General features: G+C 35.8%; 1 protein-coding gene across 1 annotated transcript in view; it reads left to right on the top strand.

The window, feature by feature from the left end:
* Positions 1-20795, top strand: part of PPP1R3A (protein phosphatase 1 regulatory subunit 3A) — a 38094-nt gene extending 17299 nt beyond the window's left edge. The window contains exons 2-4 of the mRNA XM_042922575.1: positions 15767-15825; positions 15939-16063; positions 17984-20795. Of these exons, the coding sequence (XP_042778509.1) occupies positions 15767-15825; positions 15939-16063; positions 17984-20377 (2578 nt within the window). The 3' untranslated portion in view covers positions 20378-20795. The remainder of the gene's footprint in view (positions 1-15766; positions 15826-15938; positions 16064-17983) is intronic.
* Positions 20796-27670: the final 6875 nt, after the last annotated feature.

Below are 27670 nucleotides of genomic sequence, written 5' to 3'. Positions count from 1 at the left end.
CTGCCTTGTTGAAAGTGTGGCCGAGATACCACCTTTGGCAATGTGGCTGCATCTCAGCAGAATTTGGCTCTTGCACCCGACTCCTTCAGCAATCCCAGTCTGTGGCCCAACTTCTTTAGTCACCTGCTCCTTGCCTTTTGACTCATATCAGGTTCTCAACTAGTCCTTCCAAGCACCATATTGCTCTTGTACTAATCTTCAACCATAGTCTATCTTATTGAGCCCTTCTCACTTCATCTTCTTAGGATTTCCTAGTAATAAATTTTGCTCTATTTAATCAGGGATCCAAAGACCTTCAACCGGGAGAGTCATCTTGGCACTGATGAACTCCTCCATGCTTACTCTATCTCTTCTAATGGTAGGCTCCAGACAAAATAACATGATGTTTGTACTGTGAGCTTCCTAAATCAGTTGGACTTCTTTCCTTAAATCTACATATTCATTTGGATCATTTCTGTATCTGTTTACAACTACTTCAGTCTAGAACCTAGGTAGGACCAATGACTGTTGGATGTTTTCTAGCATTTGGTATTGAAATTAGCATTAGTGAGAATGTGAAGTATAATTAGTTGCTTGTGATAATTATATTAATAAAGATTATTTATATTAAAAATAATATTTTTCCCTAAAGAGATTTAATCAAATAAAGTCTATATAGGAACTCTCCAAGGTAGCAAAGACTTTAGGGCTAATAAAAATTACAGCCATCATCCAAATTAAAAACTTTTGCACTTCAAAAGACACAGTCAACAAAGTGAAAAGGCAACACACATAATTGGAGAAAATACAAATCGTATATCTAGTAAGTGAGTTACATGCAGAAGAATTCTTACAACTCAATAATAAAAAGAGAACTCAATTTTAAAATAAACTAAGGGGTGCCAGGAAGGCTCAGTCAATTGAGCGACCAACTCTTGGTCTCAGTTCAGGTCATGACCTCATGGTTTGTGGGATTGAGCCCCATTGTGCAGAGCCTGCTTGGAATTCTCTCTCTCTCTCTCTCTCTCTCTCGCTGCCCTCCCCTCTCTCTGCCCTTCCCTCATTTGCACGCTCTCTCTCTCCCAAAATAAATAAATAAATTTTAGAAATTAAATAAAATGAAACAAGCATTTGAATAGATATTTCTCCAAAGAAGCTATTTTAATGACCAATAAGCACATAAAACAGTAGACAACTAATTAATCATTAGGGACATGCAAATCAAAACCACAGTGAGGTATTGCTTCACACCCACTAGAATGATTATGATGGATAAGAGATAATAACAAGTGCTGGCGAGGACATAGAGAGATTAAAACCCTCATGCACTCACTAATGGTGGGATTATAAAATAGAACAGCCACTTTAAAGGAAAATAATATGACAGTTTCTCAATATGTGAAACATGGAATTATCACAAGCCCAGCAATTTCACACCTAGGTTTCTTCCAAGGGAAATGAAAACATATGCCCACGCAGATACGTAAATGTTCATAGAAGTACTGTCCACAGGAGCCAAAAGATGGAACAACCCAAATGCCCAACAACTGGTGAATGGATAAACCAAGTGTGGTGTATCTATATAGTGGAATACTATTAAACAATGAAAAGAAAGGAAGAACGGATACAGGCTACAACACTGATGAGCCTCAAAACATGATGCGCTGTGAAAGAAGCCAGACACGAAAGAACACATACTGCATAAATGTGTTTGTATGAAATGCCCGGATTAGGCAAATATATAGAGACAGGAAGATTAGTACTCCAGGGCTGGGGGTGGGGAATGAAGAGTGATTCTAAGGGACATGAACTTTCTTTTTGGGGTGTTGGAAATGTTTTAAGATTAGGTTTTGGTGATGGCACGACTCCATCATGTACTAAATATACTAAAATGTACTGAAAATATACTAAATATACTAAAAATTACTGAATTGTACACTTAAAGTGGGTGAGTTTATATACACATTATACTTCTATAAGCTGTTAGCTTAAAAAAATTACTGATTTTTTATGGAAATACGAATTTCATGATAAACAGACTTCTGTAGACCCACTGCAGAGTTTAGGGTTTATGGAATTTAGAAATAGAGTCTGTTTCTCCTGAAATGCACTAGAGAAGCTATTGTATTTTAGACAAGGCTAGAGTAATAAAGTGCAAGAAAATGAATATGGGTAGTATATAAAGTCCCACATGACAAGGTATATTATAACATATTTTCTATACATGAAATATGGATAAGTTTCAAAAAATACTTGAGTATCTCTCCATGAATTCTGTAGTTAATTCTGCTGTAGGAATAAAGAATATGTTTGATCCCTTCCTTGTGGTATGTTAATTCAAAGACAAAGACGGAACAACTTTCACTCCATAATATTTTTTCGTATTGTTTCAATAGGAAATGTGGATAGTACCTTCAACTTTTTGCAACATGCAAAATGCCAACATAATAATACCAGCTAATACTGATTACTTGCTGTATGCTAGACATTGAGTAGTGTAAATCCATTTCTTCATGTAATGTATTACATTGGTATGAATAGTTACTCTTCTTGGTTTAATTAAATGTTTTTTTTTCCTTGTGTCTTCTTTCTTGGGCTTTTCTCGGCTCTCTGTTTCTCTTTCCCCTCCCACTTTCAGGACAAATGATACTATTCATGTTTCAGAGTCTCACTTTTTAAAAACAACGACTTTGTTCACATTGCCCTGCCTTTAGCCAAAAACCAATTTGACCTTGGAGAAATATCTCAAATCAGGTTTTATGCTGAATTTTTACTGCTTTATTCAAAATGTTCAAGCGATTTGTATATGTAAACCTGCATTAAATCCAAGAAACGTGGGCTGAAGGGGAGGAGGTCTTTGAATGTGAAGTGATAGATGCCACGTGAGTGCAGAATCTTTTGTGAAGAAATCCGCAACAGAAGATGGAAGAAAGAAAATAGTTCACAAAAGGGGTGGGTGAAGGGTGGCAAAAACATGTAATGCAAAATGTGGACATTTGTGAGGGATGCCTCAGTGCATTGCATTAATAATTTGCATATTAAGAAGTCACGAGTCTTCGCGTTAATGAATCCCTAACTAGTCTCTGACACAATAGACTGAACCGTCCCTAGAGGAGTCATTATGGCCTATCATGTCAATGAGCCGCATATTAATGACTCTCTTACATGCTCATCAACAGGTAGCCTAATAGGCTTCCATTGAGTTCTTTTTCATTTGCTTTTTAAATGTATCCTCTCCTTCCTTCCTTTTGTAATACTATTGTGAAGAATTGACAAAAAGGTGCATTAAGATGATTTTAATGTGTGACGTAAGTTCACAAAAGCATTAAATTTAGAAATAATGCTTTAAGCCTTACTCAGTCTGCCTGGAAAACTTTTCAAATGCAGCTAAATACAAATCCACTTGGATAATAGGGTTCTTATTTGGATTTTAACATAAACCATCCAACCCAATTTACCATATTTCTCTTTTCCCTGATATATCAATTTCTGCTGTGATTAGCATAAGTAGAAGAGCTAGTTTGGAAATATGTTGGTGAAACTGAATTGCTTGAGAATGGAAGTGAATTACAACGGACTTTATATCATAAACACTCATTAAAACTAAAAAACAGTGGCTGATAATATATAAAAAATTAAAAACATAGAGGAAATAGACATGTATAATTCCATAGCAAGGAAGAAACAAGCTAAGAATGACTTTATAGCTTTTAAATTTAACAAAGGTAGTCACAGGAAGGCACCGTGTGTTGGAACTTTTCTAACTTGCTTTGTCATGCCTCTGCTTTTGTTGGTCCCAGTTATTATATTTAAGATATCTGGTGACTTTTTACAAACATAAAACCTGTGATCTCCTAGAAGAAATACTGCAGAATTGTTCTTTCAGTATTTCTACTGAACTGTATACCATCTCACCCAACTTACTATCCAGATGAAGGAAAGAGTATTGACACATGCTTGAAATTCTTGGTCAGGAGACAGGAATGGACAGAAGCTTGGAAAAAAGTTGGAGAAGTTTCTTAGCACTTTGTTCCCCATAAAAAAAAAATGAATTACTACTTGTCAACACTGCTATCTTGAGACACAGTTGAGGGCAAAGATGCTCAGGTGAATAGTTGCAGGCTGGTGCTCTGACTTCATACCCATCACCCTTACTTCGCAACAATTCCTTCCCAGAGGTGTCACTTCTGGAATGATTGGATTTTCAAGTCTGGAAGTCTCATGCTCCTTTGTATTGACTCCATCTCCCAACCCTTCCAAACATACACTGGATATATCGATTTACACTTTAAAGTACTTTCTCTCTTTTTTTCTGTAGAAATATTTATTTATTTATTTATTTATTTATTTATTTTTCCAGTGCTTTACACATTTATTTTATTTACTTTTAAGAGATATTTTGGTCACTGTAGGGATCGAAATTGCTTTTTCTTAAAACAGTTTCCAAATGACACGTAACACAAATGCTATAGAGCTGGGATGTCAAAGCTCTGGATTTAACAAACCAAATAGCTTAGGCAATGCTTACATGTAGATTCCACAAAGAAAACACGTTGAATCAGAATTTCTTAAACTGCAATTAGCTGGCTCAGTAGTCAGGACTGTGTGCATAATGACTTTTTACACCACCAGAGACAAAATCAGTATCATTATGAAAAAAATAATGCCTGCAATTTAGTATCTTCTGGAAAAAAAATTCACATGACAACACTCTGATAATTTTTGAAAGATGGAGATGGTATAAAGCTCTTAGCACTCACTTTGCTGGGGAATTGTGGAGAAGAAGAATGTCAGACTTCTGAAGTAGCAAGAGTCTCAGCTGAATAATCTCTAGTTTCTTGTCACCCACCTACTCCATGGGTGACAATTACTTCCTTTAAAACTCAAGTGAAATAAGGACTGTGGGCCAATAAGTTTAAGAATATTTTCTGAAATCTCTCTGATGTGTATTCTTTAGTTTTTCCAGTACCTATCGCTTACAAACATTCACATTTCTCCCCCAGTGGAGTATAACGAGTATAACTGGCAGGACGTGGCAGAGGCCCCCCCTTGGGCCAGGTTTACCTATAAGCCTTCTTCACTTAAAATTCATGGATTCTACTTATAATTACATCTCCTCCCAAAGCGACCTACAATTTTTGGTTCACACTTGGACCTCCAAGATCCTCCTAGATCCTCACAAATTAGTACCTCTTTAGAAAATACACATTGCCACAAAATGGCACATGTTGCCCAGATGCCATCACAGAATTAAATCTAAGTAGTTGTTGTTTTGTTTTGTTTTGTTTTGTTTTGTTTTTGTCCTGATTCCTGTGAGGTGAAGTGAGCAAGAAAAAAAAAAAAAAAAGCACCTAGTGCTTTGACATAACAAAGCAGATTCGAAGGGGCAATCCTGAGTAGGAAAAAGAGTGACAAAATGAAGAAACTTTGGAAAAGAAACTTAACAAAGAATTTTTCAGCAAAAGTATGTTTTTCACTTATTGAAATTTCCCGCATCAAGAAGGCACAGTATCACTGTTTCCAGTACATATTCATGATCAAGCAGTGAGGCAATGGGCAATGCTCTAACTGAGAAATAGAAGTAGAGATTTTCAGAAATGTAGTAAATGGAAAACAGGTAAATGACTCTATAAAACCATCTGCTCCCTAATGTCATGGTATGTGTTTAGTTTCTTGAATGCTTGAGCAGTTTACTAGAGTTTACGCAAGGGGCATGTGGTTTGCCATGGTTTACGATTATATTTTAAAAGTAATAAATTAGCTTATATGTTACGTATTATCCAATACACTTATTTATCCCAACCAGTTTTGATACTGGTAATGTTCCATTATTTGAAACGTTCTACCTGGACAAAAGCCAAATAATGTGGAAATACATGATTCTGTCATCTTTATTACAAAGAATAGAAGATGAGCTCACACACTGTGCAGGTAGGATTTCTATCAATTTGAACTGATACTGCTGGTCATAAGATTTTATCAAAAGTTTATTTTTGACTGTATTACAATTTTAGGTTAACAGCTATTTCTACTGATTCTTCTAGCATTTTGATTTTTTTAATTAGTTTAAGAAATTTCCAAATTAAACATGTCAAAATTATATTCATAGATACTCCCATTATTTATATAAATATAGAACTCTAAAACTGGAAGGCATGCTACTTAACAGCAAAAGTGAGAAGAGCAAATTCATTCCAATTTGAACAATAAAGGGGTTGACAGGTGGTGGATGCCAGGCTGTGCGGAGAAGGTTCGTGGAGCTCAGTGGAGTCTCAGCAAGGAAATCCCTTGATGCGTTATCAGTGCTTGCCATGGATGCTAGAGAGGGAGGCCAGCATGAGGGTATTGTATTTGATATCCCTAATCTAATCCAGAGCTTTCGCTTTAAAGATAAGGAATGTGATGTCCACAAAAACCATGTTCCTTACCGTATTAGTTATTCATCTCCAGATTCAGCATCGAAGGGAATATAAAGCCATTTAAAAATTTTGAAGTTTTTCTTTAAGATGATTTCCTGCTTCTTTCAATCCCTGTTAATAATGCAGAGCTGTCTTCCTTTTACTGTCCTTTCTTTATCATCAAGGAACTGAACGTAACTCGTCTTTCAATCTAAATCCCTTCTGCATCATGCCTTTAAATGTTTTTCCTTAGATACGTCTGTGCACAATTAGAAATTTATCTCTTTAATTCTCTCTCTTTTGATCATATATTTCGCTTCTGTTTTCAGTTTTATTCATGATTAAGAGAAGACTCCAGGTATTGTAACACCAAAGGAATAGATATTAAGCGCTAGTAGTTAGTTAATGTATTACAAACTTTACCTCTCATTAAGTACAAGCTTTTGCTTCCTTTCTTCCTCTAGTTCAGAAATGGCTAAAATAAAAATGTCTGAAAGTCTTTTTGGTATTTCTAGAAGTAGCCATTTGTCTGTGCCAATGTCAAGGCTAATGTACTCTTCTTAAGTGTCTTTTTTAAAAAATCTCAATTGAGGTACATATTTTTTTTTCTAATTTAAAAGCTCTCCATTCATTTATTTTCCTTTCTTTCTTTAAAGGAGGATGATAGAGGAAATAAAATGAGGTCCCCAGCTTTGAACAAAAGGACAGGCTGAACTTCTCAGTTCAACTTTTATTTACTCTTTAGCTGTTTATCTCAGAGTGGAAGTTTGATTCTCTTTGAGCAATGCCAAGCATTTTCAAGCAGTGTTAAGGAGACACAGAGACAAGTCATGATTCACTTTGGAAGTGATCCTTTTTTATGCCAACTTTTTTATTCCTCTTGGAAAAGAGTTACACTTTTGCTGCCTACAACCTAATCCTGACATTTACCCTGATTGGTTAGGTAATTCCATCACATCAGACGTAGATTGTGTGGAATGGGTCTCCGAGACGTTTCACTCCTATTTTAAGAGACATATGAACTTTGAGCACAATGGCATTACAGGACCTTAGGAAAACCGTATGATTACTTACACAAAACCTACTACATTTTGACAGTGTTAAAGCAGAAGGTCCATATACCCAGAAACTGCAGTAGCATTAACTCAGTGCCCAGATCTTGACACTGAATAAAACAACTGGGTGATAGAACAAAGTGTGAATTAACATTCCCATGCACACTGTATTTGGAGAGGACACTTTTAAATAAAAGGTTACTTTCACTGAAGATCTGGTGATTTTTCTTTGGAGGATGGTCCTCTAAGAAGGGCACACTAAAAACAACTAAGCAAGTATGCTATCATGGGTTGCAAATTTTACTCTTGAAAGTAGCTTGTGAATTAAAGATATGAGAGAATAGGGTAAACATTAAAAAATACAGGTAAGTCCAAGTAAAAGGAAAAAGATGGGACTTGGGTGCTATGGTATTATAAAACATATTTACCACACAGTAGTGATAATAATAATAAACTTATCAAACACTTACACATATTGAGACTATGTTAAATAATAGCCCTATATAAAGAGGAGGCAATATTTTGGAGAAAGTTGAGGCATAGAGAGGTTAAGTACCATGTCTGAAGTCACATGGCTAGTAAGTGGTGAATGAGATGTGCATCCAAGCCTTTCTTTTTCACTCTGGTTTGACCCTCTGTGAGAGAACATTGGCATGGTGACCAAGAAATCTGAACATAGTTCTAGTTTACTTACTAGTTAGTGTGCGTGACTTCTGCCATATTGTTTCACTAGGCTTTAGTTTCTCTGTCTATGATATGATGGGATGGGACTATCCAAGTATGAGGCCTCTTACAGAACTGAGGTCCTATGAATCGGAGGAGTTTGGCAAAAAAAAGTAGGATAACATTTCTGAAGTTACATGAGGCTAAGAAGTTGAGCGTCTGTAGAACTGACTCAAGTTGTGAGTTATTAACTGCTGACTCATAAACACAAATTATTGTTTTCTTGTTAATTTATTAGATATGTTGCAAATACCTTTCAATTTCTACCTTATCGATGTTTCATCATTTTATTCTATAAGATACCTAGACTGGTCTGTTTTCCAATGTACTTATTTTCTGGGTATATGTGATACATAAACAGTTATTTTGTACATAGAGCTGCAGCCATCCTTACAGAATTGGATGGGACTTGCTGAAAAGTCAGAGACATAAGGAGCTACTTCCTGCACCACTTTCCTGGATTCTTAGAGTGTCTTCCTGCAGCCCTTATATGAGCAGTGAGACTAGATGTTTTCAAACACTAGAACATCTACTAAAAAATGAAGTTCTACTAAAAAATGCAGTTCCAACTCCCCACTCCAGACATGCTGATTCAGAACCGGTTTTGGGCCTTCAAAGCAGCATTTGTAATGAGTACCAGGTCATTTTTTGAAGGCGCTCAGTGAACCACATTTTAAGAAGCATTGTTAGGATTTTAAGTTTGTGCCTCTTGAACTGGCTGACTACTATTTGATACCTAGGGTTTTAATCTTTCATTCTTCCTATATTGTATCTTAAATCGCTTGACATATTTAAAATAGCTCTTTTTTACTGATAACATACTTGTACATGACACTTTAAACTTAGAATTGCCACTCCCCTCCTCCCTAACTAGCGTTACTTCTTATTTTCAACTTAGAGGCCAGATCCTCCTGGAAACTATTTCTACCCCATCTTCCACCCCACTGAACACACACTTATTACACTGTGATTTGTGTAAAAAGTATCTGTCTTCCCACGGGTTTGGGAGCTCTTTGAGGGCAGGAACTCGGTCTTATTCATTGTGATGATCTAGTACAATATTTGGAAATTTGTGGGCACTCGAACATTTGTTAAATGATGCTTGACTGAATGAATGAATACGGATTACTATATATTTTGTTACTATTACATTTCATAGGGATCATTAACTGGAAATCATTAATTTCTTTACACATCCAAAACATATTTATTATCTACTTGAGGCCATCACATAAAATTTCAGTACTATATCCCATTTCTCTGAAGTGGGGGAAAATTTTTAAATGTAAAGATGCTGCAAGCCTTTGTGCAATGGTATTATGAGAGGTAAAAGAAACATAATCTGGGCATTTTTCACTCAATAAGAACTAATTTTCATTTCCCATTTTGTCAAAAGCCCAAAGGCTTTCTAAGCCTAACACATTTCCTTCAGTGAAACCCATCTGCTTTCCTTCACCCTTGCTTCGCCTCCTGATTTCTCCATCTCAGGTGAGGGTAGTTCCATCCTTTGGAATTCTGAAACTAGAAACCTCTGCATTAGCCTTTATTTCTCTTTACCCATACGTGTTTTCTAAATAGTAGGAAAGAGTGTTACAAAGTCTTATCAAACTAACACGGAGTAAGGGAACTGGGTTTGGGGCCAGGAGGGCCAACGAAAGCAGAAGAATGACTCTCTCCACTGCCTATCACTAGGGAAGGGGCCACCTGCACAACAAGACCCAATGGACTCCGTGCACTGACACACACCACGTCTATATCGGGGTTTGCAAATCTGCCTCGCATGAGATCACTTTAGGAGATTACCAGTAATATCATTGTCCATTCCCCCCACCCCACCTCCATGTGCAGGTCTATTAATTTAAAACTTACAGAGATAGGACCTGGTGCTTCTGATGTGAAAGGAGACTTGGGGAACTGTTGTTGTATCAAGAGCTATAGTTTTTATGGGAAAAGAGAAGGACAAGGCAGCAGGGCTCCTGAACAACTGGCATGCTTAAAGTTCCGTTATGAGCTTGATCTCTAGTTCCTTAGAAATTCATCAAGATAGAATGCCCAAATCTAGCAAAACAAGTTGGCTCCAACCTAGAGGCTGACTGGTAACTACTTAGAATATTATGGGCCCAGGTGAACAGAATGGATGAAGAGGCATTTTCTTTTTCCCCAGTGAAGAACTAGAATAATACCTAGAAAACTAATAAGCATAACTTGAGGGTCCCCTATCTAAGCATGTGAGATTAGAGAGGAAGGTGCTTCTCATGGGTACCTGAGAAGCAGATCACCCAGCCCATAAGAGATCAGAAACCACCCTGGAGACTAATTCAACACCGTACTGACTGGTAGTGCAGGAGCCCCAGTTAACTACCAGACTTAACTCTCCCTTACTTAGGTCTTAGGAGGAAAAATAGTAGATTTCTAAATCTCATGAGTGCATTAGCTTTAGTCATTTTTTAAATCTATCTACAGGAATTGATCAACAATCATATTGTTTGCTACATCAAAAGGATGTAGCATTTCATTCCTCTCCTCTTTCCTCTTGGCCATCGCCTTTAACCCTCATCATTTTGTGCCTGAAATACTGTAGTCATCTCATGGCTAGTCTTTTTGCCCCACCATGGCTCATTCTATCCAGGTTCTCCTTAGAAAGGTCCCTTAATGTACCTCTAGAGACTGGTTCTGAAATGGACATCTGACCATGTCTCTCTCCCATTGAATTCCCTTTACCCACCATGCCCGCAGTGGCTAAAAACATGCTTAAAGAACTCAGATCCGCTTCCCCGCATGCTAAGCCCTTTAAAACATGCTCAAAAACAAACTGATGGTTACTAGAGAGGAGATAGGGGCGTGAGGAGTGGGTTGAATAGGTGATGGGGATTAAGGAATGCACCTGTTGTGATGAGCACCAGGTGTTGTATGGAAGCGTTGAATCACTAAATTGTACACCTGAAACTAATATTACACTGTGTGTTAACTAACTGATATTTAAATAAAAACTTTAAAAAAACGTACTCAAACTAGCTCCAGTTCTGTTCCTTGGCATTCTTCCCCCCCCAAAAAAATGCAATCCAAACAATCCGAACATTTCATTTCTGAACGTGTCTCGTTCTTTTGTGCCTTCTTAAATCCCTTAAATACCCTTAAATCTTTTACCACTTGTTATTGCCTCTGTCTGGAATGACCTTGCCATTCTTCTCTCATTGCCAGGCTCCTACTTTTCTCAATAACTCAGTAACTCAAAATGTTATTTCCTTTGTAAAAAATCCCATGATTCTCCCACAGAATAACCTCATTGTTTCTGTCCTCTCTTTTTTTGTCTTAGAGAATATGTATAATATTCTATAATTTATTATAATATTTATCACTTATTATGATTATAATTGCCTATTGATGCACCTATTTTAGTCATTACATTATAGCTTCCTAGAAATAAAAGGCTATAGTTTATTTATCTTGAATTTTCCACTGTTTATTGGAAGTTATGAGAGTGGGTGATCAAAATATCTTCTAGAAGAATCAATGGCCCTTTTTTAAAAAAGTGTTTTATTTTTATTTATTTTGAGAGAGAGAGAGAGAGACAGAGAGAGAGAGGGAGTGGGGCAGAGAGAGAATCCCAAGCAAGCTCTGCACTGTCAAGACAAAAAGGTAAAGACCAGGGAAGAGTAGAAAGGATGCTATGCGTTTATTGAACAACATTTATTATGCCAATATTATGGGCCAGGCAGTGTGTTAGTCACTGGCATTACAAATAAATAAGAAACTTGCCCGCTTACAAAGGGCTCAGAGAACATAAAAGGGAGACTAGAAACATCCAATAATGCTTTTCATTTCTATGAAAATTGTGTATAGTTCTAGCCCTATCATCATCAACTTGTCTTTCTCCTCAATTCTTCTAAAGTTGTTTTAATTATACTCTTTAGATGTAATGGTCATATGACTGATACTTTGAGTTTCAGAGTGGGATTTGATCTATAGACATCCTCTAATCAAAAGAGCAACTCATTTGTCTTAACAAATTATCTGAAACTAGAGTTTAAGTAGATATTTTAAATAATGTAATAAGCACCTGCAAAACTACCACTCAAAACAATAACCAACTCCTAACCATCTCGTTTTCTCATTCCTTACCCCAAATTGTCCCACCTAATATAACCATAATCTTGAAAATCAAGCCTTCTTGATTATTTAGCTTTTTAGTATATTCTGTTTTCCTTCATATATGTATTCAAATTATTTCAGTAGTTTTTAGCATATAAAAAAGAACATCCTCTGATGTAATGTTTTTGGACTATTCACTTAATGTTATGTTACTAAGATTTATCCATATTGTTGTATGAATCTTTGGTTTATTAATTCTGAGTGCTATGTAATATTCTTTTTTGTGATATGCCATAGTTTTGTGTCTACTTTTCTGTTGATGGGCATTTGGGTTGTTTCAAGATTCTGTAGTTGATAGCAATTTTTATCAATTAAATAGATATAAAAGAGTATCTCCTTGTGGTCTTGATTTACGTTTCTCTGTTCTCTAACCACACTGACTACCCCTTTATGTGCATATTATAGGCTTATATGAAGTTTCTCTTCTATGAAATGTCTGTCCCTCTCCCCTGATTCTATTGAAATGTTTGTACTTTCTTATTGATTTGTAGGAGTTCTTTATGTAGTCTTGATACTTGTGTTGATTTTGCATTCTTTCCTAGTTTGTAATTTATACATTTCTCTTATAAATATGTATTTTAATGAACCAGTTTTAAATTTCAATATAGTTAGGCTGACAATCCTTTTTATAGCCACTTTTTTTCTTAAGAAAATGTTTCCTACTTTGAAGTCCATAAGATATTCACATGCATTTTCTATTAAGAATTTCAAGGTTGCTGGGGCACCTGGGTGTTTCAGTCAGTTGAGTGTCTGACTTCAGCTCAGGTCACCATCTCACCATTTGTGAGTTCGAGCCCCGCGTTGCGCTCTGTGCTGACAGTTCAGAGCCTGGAGCCTGCTTCAGATTCTGTGTGTGTGTGTCTCTCTCTCTGCCCCTCCTCCACTCACACTCTGTCTCTCTCTCCTTCAAAAATAAATAAACATTAAAAAAAAATTTTAAGAATTTCAAGGTTGTTGACATTTCAGATCTTCATCCATCCAGAGTAGATTTCTGAATATAGGTTGTGCCAATTTCATTTTTTTTTCTCATAACAATAGTCATTTTCCCTGTCTCCATGTATTGGGAAATCTCTTATTACCTGCCATGTGACATACTATGATTGTCATATACCCAAGTTATAGATATGTGAGAATCTTTACTAAGCTCTCAATCTTTGTCTGTCTCTGTGCCAACATAACTGTCTTTTTAAAGTTTGTTTATTTTGAGAGAGAAAGAGAGACGGGTGGGAGAAGGGGTAGAGAGAAAGAGAATCCCAAGCAGGCTCTGTGCTATCAGCACAGATATGGGGCTAGAGCTCATGAACCATGAGATCATGACCTGAGCCAAAATCAAGAGTCAGACACTTAACCAACTGAACCAGCCACCCAGGCACCCACAACATAACTGTTTTAGTAACTAAAACTTCATAAGATCTCTTGAAATCAGGTAGAGCAAGTTTTCCTCACAGCTACTTCTCAGAAATATTTCTTCTTTCTTCAGTCCTTTGTTCTCTTTAAAATCATATTTTCAAATTTTATAAAAGACTGTTGTGGAATTTTGATTAGAATTGGATTGAATCTGTGGATCAATTTGGGAAAGAATACTTTCATATATCTTCTTATCTATGAACATGGTATGTTTCTCAATTTTTCTAGGTTTTTAGTATTTCTTGGTACAATTTTATTCTTTTCCTTGTAGGAGTCTTACACATCTTCTATTAGTTTACTGCATAGATATTTGATATAATATTTAAATTTCATGTAGTTCAGCTTCTCTTTCTTGTATTTATTCCTGAATCTAAGATCCACACCCCTCCCCATATTTCTGTATTTACATGTTTTGTAAGACACCAGTGTAATAATACACAGTTTAGTAACTAATTATCCCCAAAATGAGTTAGAAGCAGGTTTATTTCCTTTTGATGCACTTATTTTTTTAAAAAATTGAATTATCTTAGAGAATGAATTTAGAAAAATGATTGAGAGCATTTTGGTTAGTAAAAAACAGAAGGCTTTAAATGTCTATGATTTTCCCTCTACAAATGAGATTTTTCAACACTGTTATGGGAATAAAGAGGAAGCAAGAACAATCAAATGATATTTAATGGTTTGGGTTTTTTACAGCTCCTATATATTAGGTGTGTGGAGAAAGGAAAATGCATCAATTTGCAGTTAAATTCCATAAAAATAAATCTTTGCATATTTACTGGCCTCAGTAAACGATACAGATTTATAGATTCAGTATCCACTATGTAAATGTTATATTTTTTCCAGTGATACTATATTTATATAGAAACTTTATTTTATTTAATGGGCCCACTGGAAAATACCAAATCTTTTTGGTGAAGTTACAATTAAGCATCATAAATATATACAAAACTGAATTTCTTTCTTGCATAGTCCAGATGGAAGAATTTGCAGTTTTCTCATGATTTGTTGAAAAAGACTGGCTTTCCTGGAAATTGGATCAACATTATCCACGTAATGAAGAGTAGACTGTATTATACAACTTTATCAGACATTGCCAACTCTCTACGTGCATTTTATTCAAGAAAAGTCATTGAGAAAAGTCACTAGAAGAAAATTCAGCTGAGACAATACAAGAAAATGTGGACACTGGGCCAATCGTTTCTGATAGATTGGCTTGTGACATAGCTATACACAAAATGGGCTTTTTCAGTAACATTTTTCTTGCTGAGTGTCATGGACAAATCTAAATCCTAATGATTCCACAAATAAAACTACAAATGGAGTACATTTGAAATAAAAATATTTTTACCTTTCTTAATCACAATGCAGAATATTATTATAAAGGAAGTATAACCCAAATAATTTTAAAGAAAGAAAATATATGCTTTCATATGAGCAATCTGAAGTCTTGGTTGTAAAATCAGCCTTTGGCAATACACACATAAAGTCTTTAAACTGAGTATAAGTTTAGCTGCCTTTCAGTTTTTTAGTAAGTTTGTTGTTTTCTCCTTTCCTGAAAGGAGAGTTAATGCTGTATCCATCCAAATGAAAGAATTTTGAGTAAAGTAGAACACAAAAAATTAATCATTAGAACATTAAAAAACAATTTCCATGACCACAAATGGACTGACAGTTCATAAAACTTTAGCATTTAAACCAAGAGAAAAATGTTCTCACTTGCAAATATTAAATTCATGAATGATGGAATAATCAACATTTACACTTATTTTTACTTTGGTTATGTAAGTTTTAATATAGGCAACACAATCTTATTTAGAAATATAGCATTATGGAAGTTGTTTTTAAATTTTTCTACTACTAATATTTGCTACTGAATTATTCTAAGAAATCAATTTTATTTATAAAGCATACAAAGTAACGCAAGAAAATATGAAAGGTTATATAATACTTATTTGGCTCGCTATTTGTTTGACTTTCCCCCTGTACAAAAAATACTTAGAAGATGTAGTCCCAGAAAACATGTATAACATTTTGTTTTAAATTTGACAGTAAAGAAGAATCATTATTGACCTCAGATGAGAATGACTTTGAGAATTCAAAGATTACAGGTACTATTTTTTATTTGATTTATTCAAATTAATTTTTAAACAAAGTCTGTGTCTTTTGTTAAAGCCTATGATGATAATAATCTCACATAGATACAATTGTATTAACTTTGCAGATACCTACATCCCAACAATTGTTTGTTCCCATGAAGACAAGGAAGACTCAGAAACCAGTAATCAAAATGTAAAAGACGTAAACAGGGAACATGATGAACATAATGAAATAGAATTAGAGTTGATGGTAAGTGTTCTGGTTGCCACGGTATTAGAGACGATGAATCCATTTATGCTTCAAAGATGCTGCAACGCCTGCCTTTCGATAGTTTCAGCTAATATAATTTGCAAATGTGAAAGCACAGCCTATTCTGTCCTCGCATCTCTAGCTTGATCAACAAGGCACTTTGATTTCAGTATGTTGCTTCTGGTCTCTGCAGTGGTAAATTAATGACATTCATTTCTTATCTCTTTACCAGCGGCTCTGAGTAATAGTTTGTAGGAATTACAGAAGAGGTAGCACTATCCTGATGTGCATTTCTAATCTTTGTGACAAGTGCACACTTAGCATAAACTCATCTCTAAAATGAGAGGGCTGGACTAGATGATTGTTAGAGTCTGTCCAGCTCTTCAAGTGTGATTCTTGCATTTAGCAGCATTTTTAAAAACTTACTTCCATCTTTATGAGACCCTCACAGTTCTATGTTGTTGGAAAGTATTAAATCACCAAATGAGGAGAAAATAGCCTGTGCTATATTTTTTAAACAGGAAACAAATCCAGCACTGTACAATTTAGTATTAAATTTGTTATCATAAATTTCACACTTGGTGAACATTCAATCTATTTGGAATTTTTGGGGGGATGGTTTAGATAGCATTTTTATCACAAAGGAAGAAATGGGAGTAAATGAGTCACATAATGCAATTTATCCTTTACTGTATTTGGTTGGAGCTCATATCATTAGGATACATGGATTCATAATCATCTAAGATTAAAATGACATTTGCCTCTTCAAGTGTCAGAGCTGGAAAAGAAAAGAAATAGAGCTCATCTCTTTCCCTACATTTCCTACCTTTTCTATAGTGATATGGAAGCTGCATCACTAAAGTATGCAATTTACTTTGCTCCAACTTTAAGAAACTACAAAGTTGTCACCCATTGTGAGAATTCTCACCAGCTGAAAGTTAACATCGCCATTTTTTTTTCAAACCACAGAATATAATGAAAGGGCCCTGAAAAATCACATACTTCACCAATACACCTCATTACAATGAGCAGACTCAAATATAAAAGTTTGTTTAGAAGTTACTGAGATTGTACATCCAATAAATGAACAGGGAGCTGTAATTTAGATGCTAATTTGCTCCATGCTGACGTTAATGCATAAAACAATGAAGCTCTATAATAGATGGAAATACAACCAAATCTGTGGAACCCACAGGCATTGGCTTACAAGACAGCTGTGCAGTTGACAAGTAACATGAGCCTTATGTGAGAAGAAGGGGAAAACGTAAGATTTGCATATAATTATTGAGATCATGCAAATGTCAGTTATGAGGAGAAAAAAAAAAAACACAGGCATCTCACTGTTAAATCCTGACAGTTGGCATCACTGAAGAGCTCAAATACATTTGAGTACCAGTTGGCAGAGGGTCATTAAAACAGAATTTGCAGAGACATTAACTCCCTCACTTTTCTTTGAGTGACGTTTTGCTATTAATAGTTTGCAGAGGCTTTGCAGAAAACATATTAATAAGAGAAACTGTAATAGGGGCACCTACAGCAAGTGTAAATGCAGCAAGGGGCACCCAGGAAGCTGCTCTCTAATTGATTAGCATGGAGCTATCAATGTGTATATCCTAAGTGAGGAGAAAGTGCAATGACAAGCAAGAATAGTTGAATAATACAATGTGATATTTGGAAGCTGGGAAGGAGAGTGATTAATTTTGGTCCCTTTTCTTATTAATCTCATTCCCAAGTCATAGCCTACAAGGATCCCCCCAAAACATCCGGCTTTGAGAATTTATACAAAATCCATAAATGAAACGAGCCAAGGAAACCTACCGGTTAATTGCTAGCCCCGTTAATGAAATATATGGAGTTCATTTTGTATATTTAAAATCACTTGGTCATTATTTGTTTTGTTTTTGTTCTTTATCCCCTAAGATAAATCAATGCTTAATAAGAAGTACAGCTTCCAGAGATGAAAAGAATACATTTGCGATAGATCCGGTCAATTTTCCAAATAGAGCTGAGGGGTTAGAGAAGAAGCAAATCCATGGTGAAGTGTACACTGACATGTTTAAAAGGCCTTTGTCTCCAAGTTCATCAGCAGGAAGCTCCTTCAAGGGAGATTTTTACTTCAATGAAAAATACTCCTCAGGAAGTAAGTGTAGTCATCAACCTTCAGAGACAATTACTCCAGATATAGGAGAAATCAAGCCACCATTGGGAGATACTAGTAGTGATGAATTAGTGCAATTACACATGGGCAGCAGAGAAGTACTGGATGATAATGCTAATCCAGCCCATGCGAGAGGCAGAGTGCAAATATCTTGCCCCTCCTCAGATCAACTAGTCACAGAGAATCTCAATAAAAAACATGAAGGAGGAGCTGAGAAAATTGAAGTGAAAGATTGGGAATGTTTAAGAAGAGGTTTCTGTTTGGATTTCCATTCAGAAGAAGCAGTAGGAAAGGGATCTTCTAAGAAAGATCATGCCAATGGTAAGACTGAGGAGGGGGAGCAAAGAACACATTCAGGTGTTAACGAAAAACAAAGCAAAAATTTTCATTCAGTCGTACATGACCAAGAAAGGAAGCAGGGCCACTCTGAAATAAGTATGGAAGGGACCGGAGCTGGTAACAGAGACCTAGCCGTTCGGCTGAGTAAAGACACCACAATTCCCGACCAGACAATCAGAGCAGATACGTTTCATTCACCAAGGATAAGTCTAAGTCGGGAAGAAGCTGGGTTAACTCCAGAGCATGGTCTCTTGACTAGTGACAGCACCACTTTTGGAGGGATGCCTGATCAGGTTTGTTCACGAAGAAATGGAAAAGTTTTGAGGAATGATTGTCTTTTCCAAGTTGAAGAAGAAAAATCAGGTTGGATTAATCCTGAAGATCAGAATAAGAACGCACAACACAAACAAAGTTGGAATGTTCTGGAAAGTCAGGGAAAAGCGAGAGAGAGTAAGACAAATAGAACAGAACAGATCAAGGAACAAGCAGATTGTGAAGACGTGTGGGGAAAGAGAGATAATACAAGGAGTTTGAAAGCTACTCCTACGGAAGAACTGTTTACCTGCCAAGAAACAGTGAGCTGTGAACTGTCTTCTCTAGCTGATCATGGTGTTACTGAGAGAGCAGAAGCAGGTACAGCTTATATAATTAAGACAACATCAGAAAGTACTCTAGAAAGCATGTCTGCTAGAGAAAAAGCAATAATTGCTAAGCTACCTCAAGAGACAGCACGAAGTGACAGGCCCATCGAGGTAAAGGCAACAGCGTTTGATCCACATGAAGGGAGAAATGATGATTCACATTATACCCTTTGTCAACGAGATACAGGAGGTGTAATCTATGACAATGATTTTGAAAAGGAGTCACGTTTGGGTATTTGTAATGTACATGTAGATGAAACGGAGAAAGAAGAAACCGTATCTATGTACAATCCCAGGAAGACACATGACAGGAAGAAACGTGGCATTGGAAATATCACATCTGTAGAAGAATCCTTACAGGTCATTACAGGCAATCAAAAGGCAGCCTCAAAACTGGATTTACATTTGGGAATATTACCAACAGACAAAAAAACATTTCCAGAAAACAGAGATCATAAACAGGTCCAAGAATCATCAAAGAGAACGGATCTAGAAGCTGTTATTCATTCTGCTTTAAATTCAGACACTAATAGAGCTTCTCAGAATGGCTCTCATGTTTCCAATCACCATGCTAAAACCTCAGTGCCATCTCATGAACAGGCAACTGCTGTAGAGAATATAATTACTACCATGACTCTCCAATCTATTTCTACTAAATCAGAATATAATTGTAATCCAACAAGTGAAATCCCGGGTACCGAGAAGCACCCTCATCCTGGGTCTACACCTGAAGAAGTTTCTAAAAGTTCAGGAGTAGTGACATCAGGTAATAGCAGAGAAAGATTGACAAGCCAGATTTTTCAACAAGAAGAATGCAGTGAGGAAAAATCTCTATGGCCAAAGATTTCCGTCAGTGAAGCTGTGGAGAACATGGAAGAGGCAAGGCATGGAAAAGAAGGATTCAACTCTGGACAATCACCGGGCTCTTCAGGTGACAAGGAATCCGAGAGCTCTTCTTCTGCTAGTCTCCTTGCCCAGGAAGGTCAAAGTGAAAGCAGTGAATCTCTGATTTCGAAATACACCAACTCTAAAATACCTTATTTCCTTTTGTTTCTGATTTTTCTTGTAACTATCTACCAGTATGACCTGATGATTGGCCTGGCATTCTACCTTTTTTCATTGTACTGGCTATCCTGGGAAGGGGGGAGACAAAAAGAGTCTGTCAAAAAGAAGTAACCTCACCACTATTATTATTTTCTCTTAAATGATAAGCTTTTTAGCCCCAAACATTTGGATTGGTGAAAGAGACTATTCATTGTTCAAAGACCCAGTGCAGTTTTTCTCTTGAAGGATCATTTAAAAAGGAATGCGTATGAAGTTTGCTCCTTCATATAAGTAATTATTCTATATAGGACCATTATGTTTGGATCATTAAATGCCTATATGAATATGAGATCTGAAGCACGTCAAGTTGAAATTAGGTACAGCTGTTGCTCCTTAGCAGGCTATGAAGTTGCAATGCTTCACGTCTCTTCACTACTTAAAGTGCCATTTCTTGCATTCATTTCTTTTGCAGTAAAGCTTCATTTTTCCCCCCGAGAGTATTTTTCCCTCTATGGTTAAAAAAAAAAAAATAGATAAAACATGAACAATGGCAGAGGACTTTTTTTTTTTTTTTTTGGTCTTTTGGTATTGACCATGAAATTTGCATTTATCACTGTATCATTTATCAGCACGTTTTGATAGATCAAATCTTTCAACTTTGATTCCATATTTTTAAGAACAATACCCATGTATATTGAAATGCATAAACTTAAAGAAAGACCTTGTTTGTTTGAATACTTTATACACAAATCCTTTTTACCTCCTTCACACATTCAAAGAGCACTCATAAGCCGAATCTGACAGAGACTGAAGCAACTGGGAGATAATCTTGTAATCTACAAAATTTTGTGGGTGGCCCGTCCTTAAGCAATGTTTTTCTCTTGTATAAAGAGAAAGCATAACACAGCTGAACAATTTTAATGTCAATTATTCAAGAGTCGAGGTTTTAAAGTTGTACAAGCATTGCTTCAGAATGAATTTGTACTTATAAAGCATAAAGCATTAAATGATAATAATAATTAAAAAAAGATTTCCAAACGAACTATTTTACTTGGTAGTATTTTTTTGTCTTCCAAAAAATTTTTAATCGCTTTTGTTATAAGACAATGAGTTATTTCCCAAGGTGCATATAGAGAATGAACAACTAACAATTGGTGATAGTTATAATACCATTAGGTTATATATCAGATAATAACTCAGGCTTTTCTTTCTTTCTTTCTTTCTTTCTTTCTTTCTTTCTTTCTTTCTTTCTTTCTTTCTTTCTTAAATTAATTTATTTATTTGAGAGAGAGTGTGAGTGAGGGAGGGGCAGATAGAGAGAGAGAGAGAGAGAGAGAGAGAGAGAGAGAGAGAGAATCTCAAGCAAGCTCTGCACTGCCAGAGCACAGCCCAAGGCAGGGCTCGAATTCACAAAACCATGAAATTATGACCTGAAACCAAGGGTGTGACGCTTCACCCACTGAGCCACCCAGGTACCCCGATTACTCAAGTTTGAAATAGGCAACTAAGTAGATCTAGAAATCTACTCAGGGAGAAATCAATATCCAATATAGCAGTGACATTGGCTGCAGTTATTATCTATGGCTAAGTATGTGAAATCATGGAACTAATCATTTTGATCACATAAAGGTAATGCAAAGATTTTTATACAAGATTTCAACAACCATTTATTGAATGACTGCTAGATGCAAAAATCCTGTGCTCTGGTCTATGGCAAAGTACTTCCTTTGATACACTGAATGGCTAATTTTCCAGAAGGAGGCATGGGTATATAGTTTGATACTTTTGACTTGGCCAGAAATATGGAAGAGAGTCACACTGAGGGAATCCTTTTGGGTGATTTCTTTTTCATAGGAACTTCTTTCCTAGAGCATGTAACATTGGTCTTCAAAGAGAAAAGATAATCTGTTTATTTACCTGTAAAGGTAAATTCAATGAGTAAAACCTGATTATCTCATCCCACAGTTCTAAGAAACATGCATCTATGGGAAGAAAAAATGAGAATGAAGCATTTAAACTGACTTTAATGTGGTAGTAAATCATTTCCCTAATTTTCATTAGATACACAACTATTTCCAAATCCTTAATTGTGTGCTTGTCTCAAGTCCCATTGAAACTGAATGCTTGACCTTAACTTTTTAGTTGAACAAATACAAACATCCTGAAGTAGAACTTATGGCAAATATTTGATTGCTTGAGAAAGCACATTTTCAATAAATACAAGTGGAACACTGTAGGCTGTACCTAGAATATTATCTCTAAAACTGCTATCCTGATAATTTTGTTGACAGGTCTAAATTACAGTGGAAATAAGGTTAGTATTTCTTCAGATCTTAATGGCATGGTTTTTGCATTCTACCTTTAAGAGTTTCAGTCAATATGCCATATCTTATTAATGCAAAGAATACTACATTACTTTATGAACACAGGTGCCTGAACTGTAATTATTCCCTTATACATAAAAGAATGTAATTTCTTTTATCTCTTTTACTTGACTTTTGGTAACATTAACTTACTAAACCTTCTCATGCATATTTGTAATATGACAATAGAAGTTTGAAAGAATTTAAAATATTTAATTATGTATTTCTCTGCATGCAATGAAGAAATAATTGGTGATTTAACTGACTTTCCAAACATTTCTTATGAAGAATTTGAAATAAAACCATAAACGCTTAGGAAAGTATTGCTAGGTGGAGAGGAAGATTTTTGCAACCCATTTTGATCACAGCATTATGATAAGCAACAGAAGTGGATCTCAGAAAAAACTGGTAGCCTCTGGTTAATAAAGATTCAACTGTGAATCACCATGGTAAGGTCATATTTATAAGCATAGCTGCCCTCACCATGTCTCCTGCCCCATCCCACCCGCGAGTATTGATTAAGGGCCAAAAGAGGGTGTGGCACGAAAATAAGCAAAGAGAACTGCACTACACATCTACTTCCTAAAGTGGCTAAGAAATGTGATAAATCCCCACCACCTTTTATTTTGCTGGGCTTCTATTAGAAAGAATATTCTAAAAATTAGTTAGCAAGTACAGGTAGTAGAATCAACGGTCTTAAAAAAATCGTATCTGTATAAGCCATCAATATCCCAATAGATTTTTCCATGTAAAAGGAAATGAGTCAATGATATGACTCACTCCTCAACATTCAAGAACATTGGGTTAATGCAGTCATGCTTCCCTGGGGAGTTCTAATATTTTGATAATGAAACAGTGACTGTCACCATTTTGTGAGAGAAACAGGATCATTTTTGCTTGTTATCTTAAGCCAGTCTGCTGGGTAAATGGAAAACTTAAAGATATCCAGACCAAATTTGGGGAAATAAAGAAACTATTTTTCCCAAATAGTATTCGTGGGACTTTCTTAACAATTTTTTTGTCTTGAATATTATCTCATACCACCAGGCTTGCTGCCTTTTGTATTAGGCTGATTTTTGCATATAAAGAAACCAAAAAAGCAAACATAGCAAAACAACAAAAAACTAGCAGGAGAAATAAATAGCAGGCGGGAGGACTGTCACCCCCAGGGCCAATTCATCCACTGGTTTCTGTCATCAGGGTCTCTGATCTTTCAAATTTTTACAGAGTGAATACAGAAATTGAACAATGTAATGGGGGTTGTCTTTTGTTATCTGAATCCCGTTTCAGCCAGTTCTTGTGGAACTGAGAATGGGGTCACCTTTGATTCCACGACAAGGTATGAAAGAAATATTGGGAGGCCATGCTCCTCCACGGTCTTCATAGTGGTACCTGTGTGTGAAGAGACCAGCTAACAAAGTTACTTTTATTTACTTAAATGAATTTACTTATTTTTCTTCCATTTTGAGAAACAGTTCATAATAAAAATCATAGCAACATAATCTACTTTTTGTCTTTTAAAAATAGATTTGGTCATTAATCTGTTGCAATAACTTTACCCAAACCTCTTTAAATAGCAAATTAAATCTTCACTAGCCGAGCTTCGAAGGATCATATGTTTTTGAGAAATGTCATCATTGTATTATGCTAAAAACTTATTAAACAAATAACTCCTTAACAAGTTCAGCATTTTTGTTTTGTGTTATTTCTGTATTTGCTAAATGCGTATATATTACCTTCATTTTTCAACATGAAACAATATATTATGTGACAATTTAAGGAAAATTCCCTAAGTTTTCCCCTAATGTACCCAATTCTTTATATTCATGATACTAAAGGGTGGTATGGGTAAATCAACAGTGGGTTACAGTGAATTCATTTTTATTTGGCTGAGATGCCTCCAAACTCTGATTCTGTGGCACATTTCATCCAATGCCTAATCAAGTTATTGGTCTTGGTTGGAATTCACCCACCATCCTTATCACCCTACCTGAACCATGAAGCCTTATTCCTCACTACTCTCTGCCTTAAGTCCTCCGTCAGGAAAGCAAGGCACATTGTCCCCAGGACATGCCATGCACATCTGTTCCTTTGTGGCTGTTCATATACACCCCTCTGTCTAGGTCACTTGCAGATATCTTTATTCTTCCTATCTAACTCTGCACATTTTTCTACGTACACCTCAAGCCCCAATCATTTTGAAGTCTCCTACCAGTTCAGTTTGTGCAGTCTCCTCGTTCTTAGATCTCTTATGATGCTAACTTTCTTGCATGCAGTGGGCATTTCACTAATTATCCTAACTGGACTGCCTGCTTGTTCAGGACAGGGACAATGGCTTCTTCTTCCCTCCCATCACCTCATAAGGTCTTGTTTGTGGGAATCCCTCAGTCAATACTTGTGGATAGAATTGAACTGCAGCAATGTCTCCTGTCTATCTTATCTCTAAAACGTAGACAAGCTACTCTGAGGTCTGACTTCACAATGAATAAATTTTATCAGAACAAAGCTGGGATGGCCTAGTAAACTACCACAGACCAAATAGAAAGGGGCCAAGAGAATGAGAAGACAGAGCAATGCAGTGGATTTGGGATGTGGGGAAGAAAGAAACAATCCTTTCTTTCCACTTCTCTTGAGTTCAATTGATTTTCTGTATTTGTGAATTCTTCCTAGCACAAGAAACACCCCCTTCCTTCTGTTTCATGGAAAATAACATACTGATTATATATTAAAAGAATAATAATGCATACTTCAATTCACTGGCTAATGTGAAAATTGATAGAACAAGACCTGGTTTCAGATAAAGTAGTGCAGCAGTTTAAAAACCAACAAACATCACAAGGTATAAAGTGTAAGAAACTCAATCTTCTGAACTGCTGCCATGCCCTTTGAAAACGGCTGATCTCTCAATTTCACACCTGTTCTGCATGTCAACTTTTCGGGTGAAGCAAATAGCACAACCAGCAAAAATAGTCACTGGATTTTTTTTTAAAGAAAACATTTGCCCTATTAACATATAAAAGAGTAATATGTATTATATAATCTATATTATATATGAATATATTGCATATATTCAAAAATACACTCACATAAGCACGCACACACACACACGCATGTGTGCATGGTATTCGAACATCTGATAAGTGACAGTAATGGCTGTGAACATAATCTGCTAACAGTGTGTAGTGACGCAGTTGGTATTATCCTTTCCTTGAAGACACTCATTTTATCATATTAGATACGAAATTAAAACGGTAACACAAAAATATGTCTATTTTTGAGGCAGAGTCTAAAGCAAAGCAGGATATAGCCTGGAAATGTAGTATGAGGTCACACAACAGCTTGAGACCATCTGCAATTAGTGTCTTAAGAATTAAGTAAGATACACATTTACTGTATTGTAGAATTCATCAGTGCCATGTATTGGTTGACTTTGTTCTGAGTGAAAACAGATCTAAAATTTCTTAAAGACACTATAAAACATAATATCAAGCAGCAAAGAGGTAGTGCTTAAAAATCAGTATAATAAAAGGTTAGACATTTTCTTTGTAAACACTGAAATAAACCATAATCTACTTTTAATAATTTTATGTAGGAGGCTTTTAATGTTCAATTTATAAAATATTTTAACATGGAGAATTTATGAAAATACCACACATTTAAATCATGTTTATACATACATTCTAAAACTGGTATTGATACCATGTTTTCTATACATTAAATGACACTTTCCAAGTATTCCCATGAATTTTGGGGAAATTCAATTGTCATTTTCATTATGCACTTAAGTCCCCCATGTTCATGTGAAAACATTCTGAAGGGAGTAAAGGTTAAAGAAAAGATAATTTATTTCCCACCTTTGCAGATATAAGTGAAAATATTTTAAATACATTTCTCTTCTTTGAAAGTTGGAAAGGAAAATAGGAAGTAAAGGTAAGAGATTATAAATATCCTTCATATTTATTTCATAGTCTTCAATATTTGGGGTAAATCTTATAGATTTCAATTTAATTAGTTACCTTCTCCCATGTGAATTATTTGGCTTACCTGGTCTTACTCCCATCCTTAAATTAATATTTAAGTGCAACATGTTGATTTTTCATTACAGGAATGAAAAATTCATTCTTGCTTGGTACCCAGTTAGCCGGGATATTTGAGTATAAATCTATACCTGTATCTCTATTGATCTGTGCATGTGAGGTTCATCATTTAATAATAACAGTATCAATAATAATATTTATCACTGTTATAATTATTATAATAAGGGCGATTGTTATTATAACAACAGAGCAATAGCCAACACTTGAGCATTTACAATAACTGGGCACTCTTTTAAGCTCTTTGTGTGCAACAACTCATTTATGTTTACCAGTCCATGAGAGAAGTATTTACTATTATTCTCCCATTTTACAGATAGAAACAGATACACAGAGAGTCTAGTTTTTCCAAGGTCACACAGCTAGTAAGTGGCAAAGTCTAGAGTCAGACTCCAGTAGACTTTCTTCAGAGTCGACCCTCTTAACCATTATACTGTTACTCCTTTAATCCAGATATACCAAATTATATTATGAATCACAGTTATATACTAGCAAGCTACAGGGTGTGATTCTAGTATATAAGTCCATTACCTGTAACACACCATCTTTTCCACAGATAATTATACCTTTTTAAAAGTATATTTATTTATTTTGAGAGAGAGAGAGAGAGAGAGAGAGAGAGAGAGAGAGAGAGAAAGTGAGCAGAAGAGGGGCAGAGAGAGAGGGAAAGAGAAAATCCCAAGCAGGCTCCACAGTGTCAGTGCAGAGCTCAATGCAGGGCTCGATTCCAAGAACCATGAGATCATGACCTGAGTTGACACCAAGAGTTGGACACTTAACCGACTGAGCCACCCAGCTGTCCCCACAGATAATCGTATCTTTATTAATGCTCCTTAAAAAAAATTTTCCTAAAACTATTCTGTTCTTTTCAATGAATCAAATAACCTCACTTAACAAAATATATATCAATTCCCTTCCAGGCCACAAGAAATGCACCTGTCCCAGGTCTTACCTAGCTTGAGTATAGC

Source organism: Panthera leo, chromosome A2 (genome assembly GCF_018350215.1).
Source record: "Panthera leo isolate Ple1 chromosome A2, P.leo_Ple1_pat1.1, whole genome shotgun sequence".
NCBI lineage: Eukaryota > Metazoa > Chordata > Mammalia > Carnivora > Felidae > Panthera > Panthera leo.
This window is presented reverse-complemented; position numbering and strand designations above follow the sequence as displayed.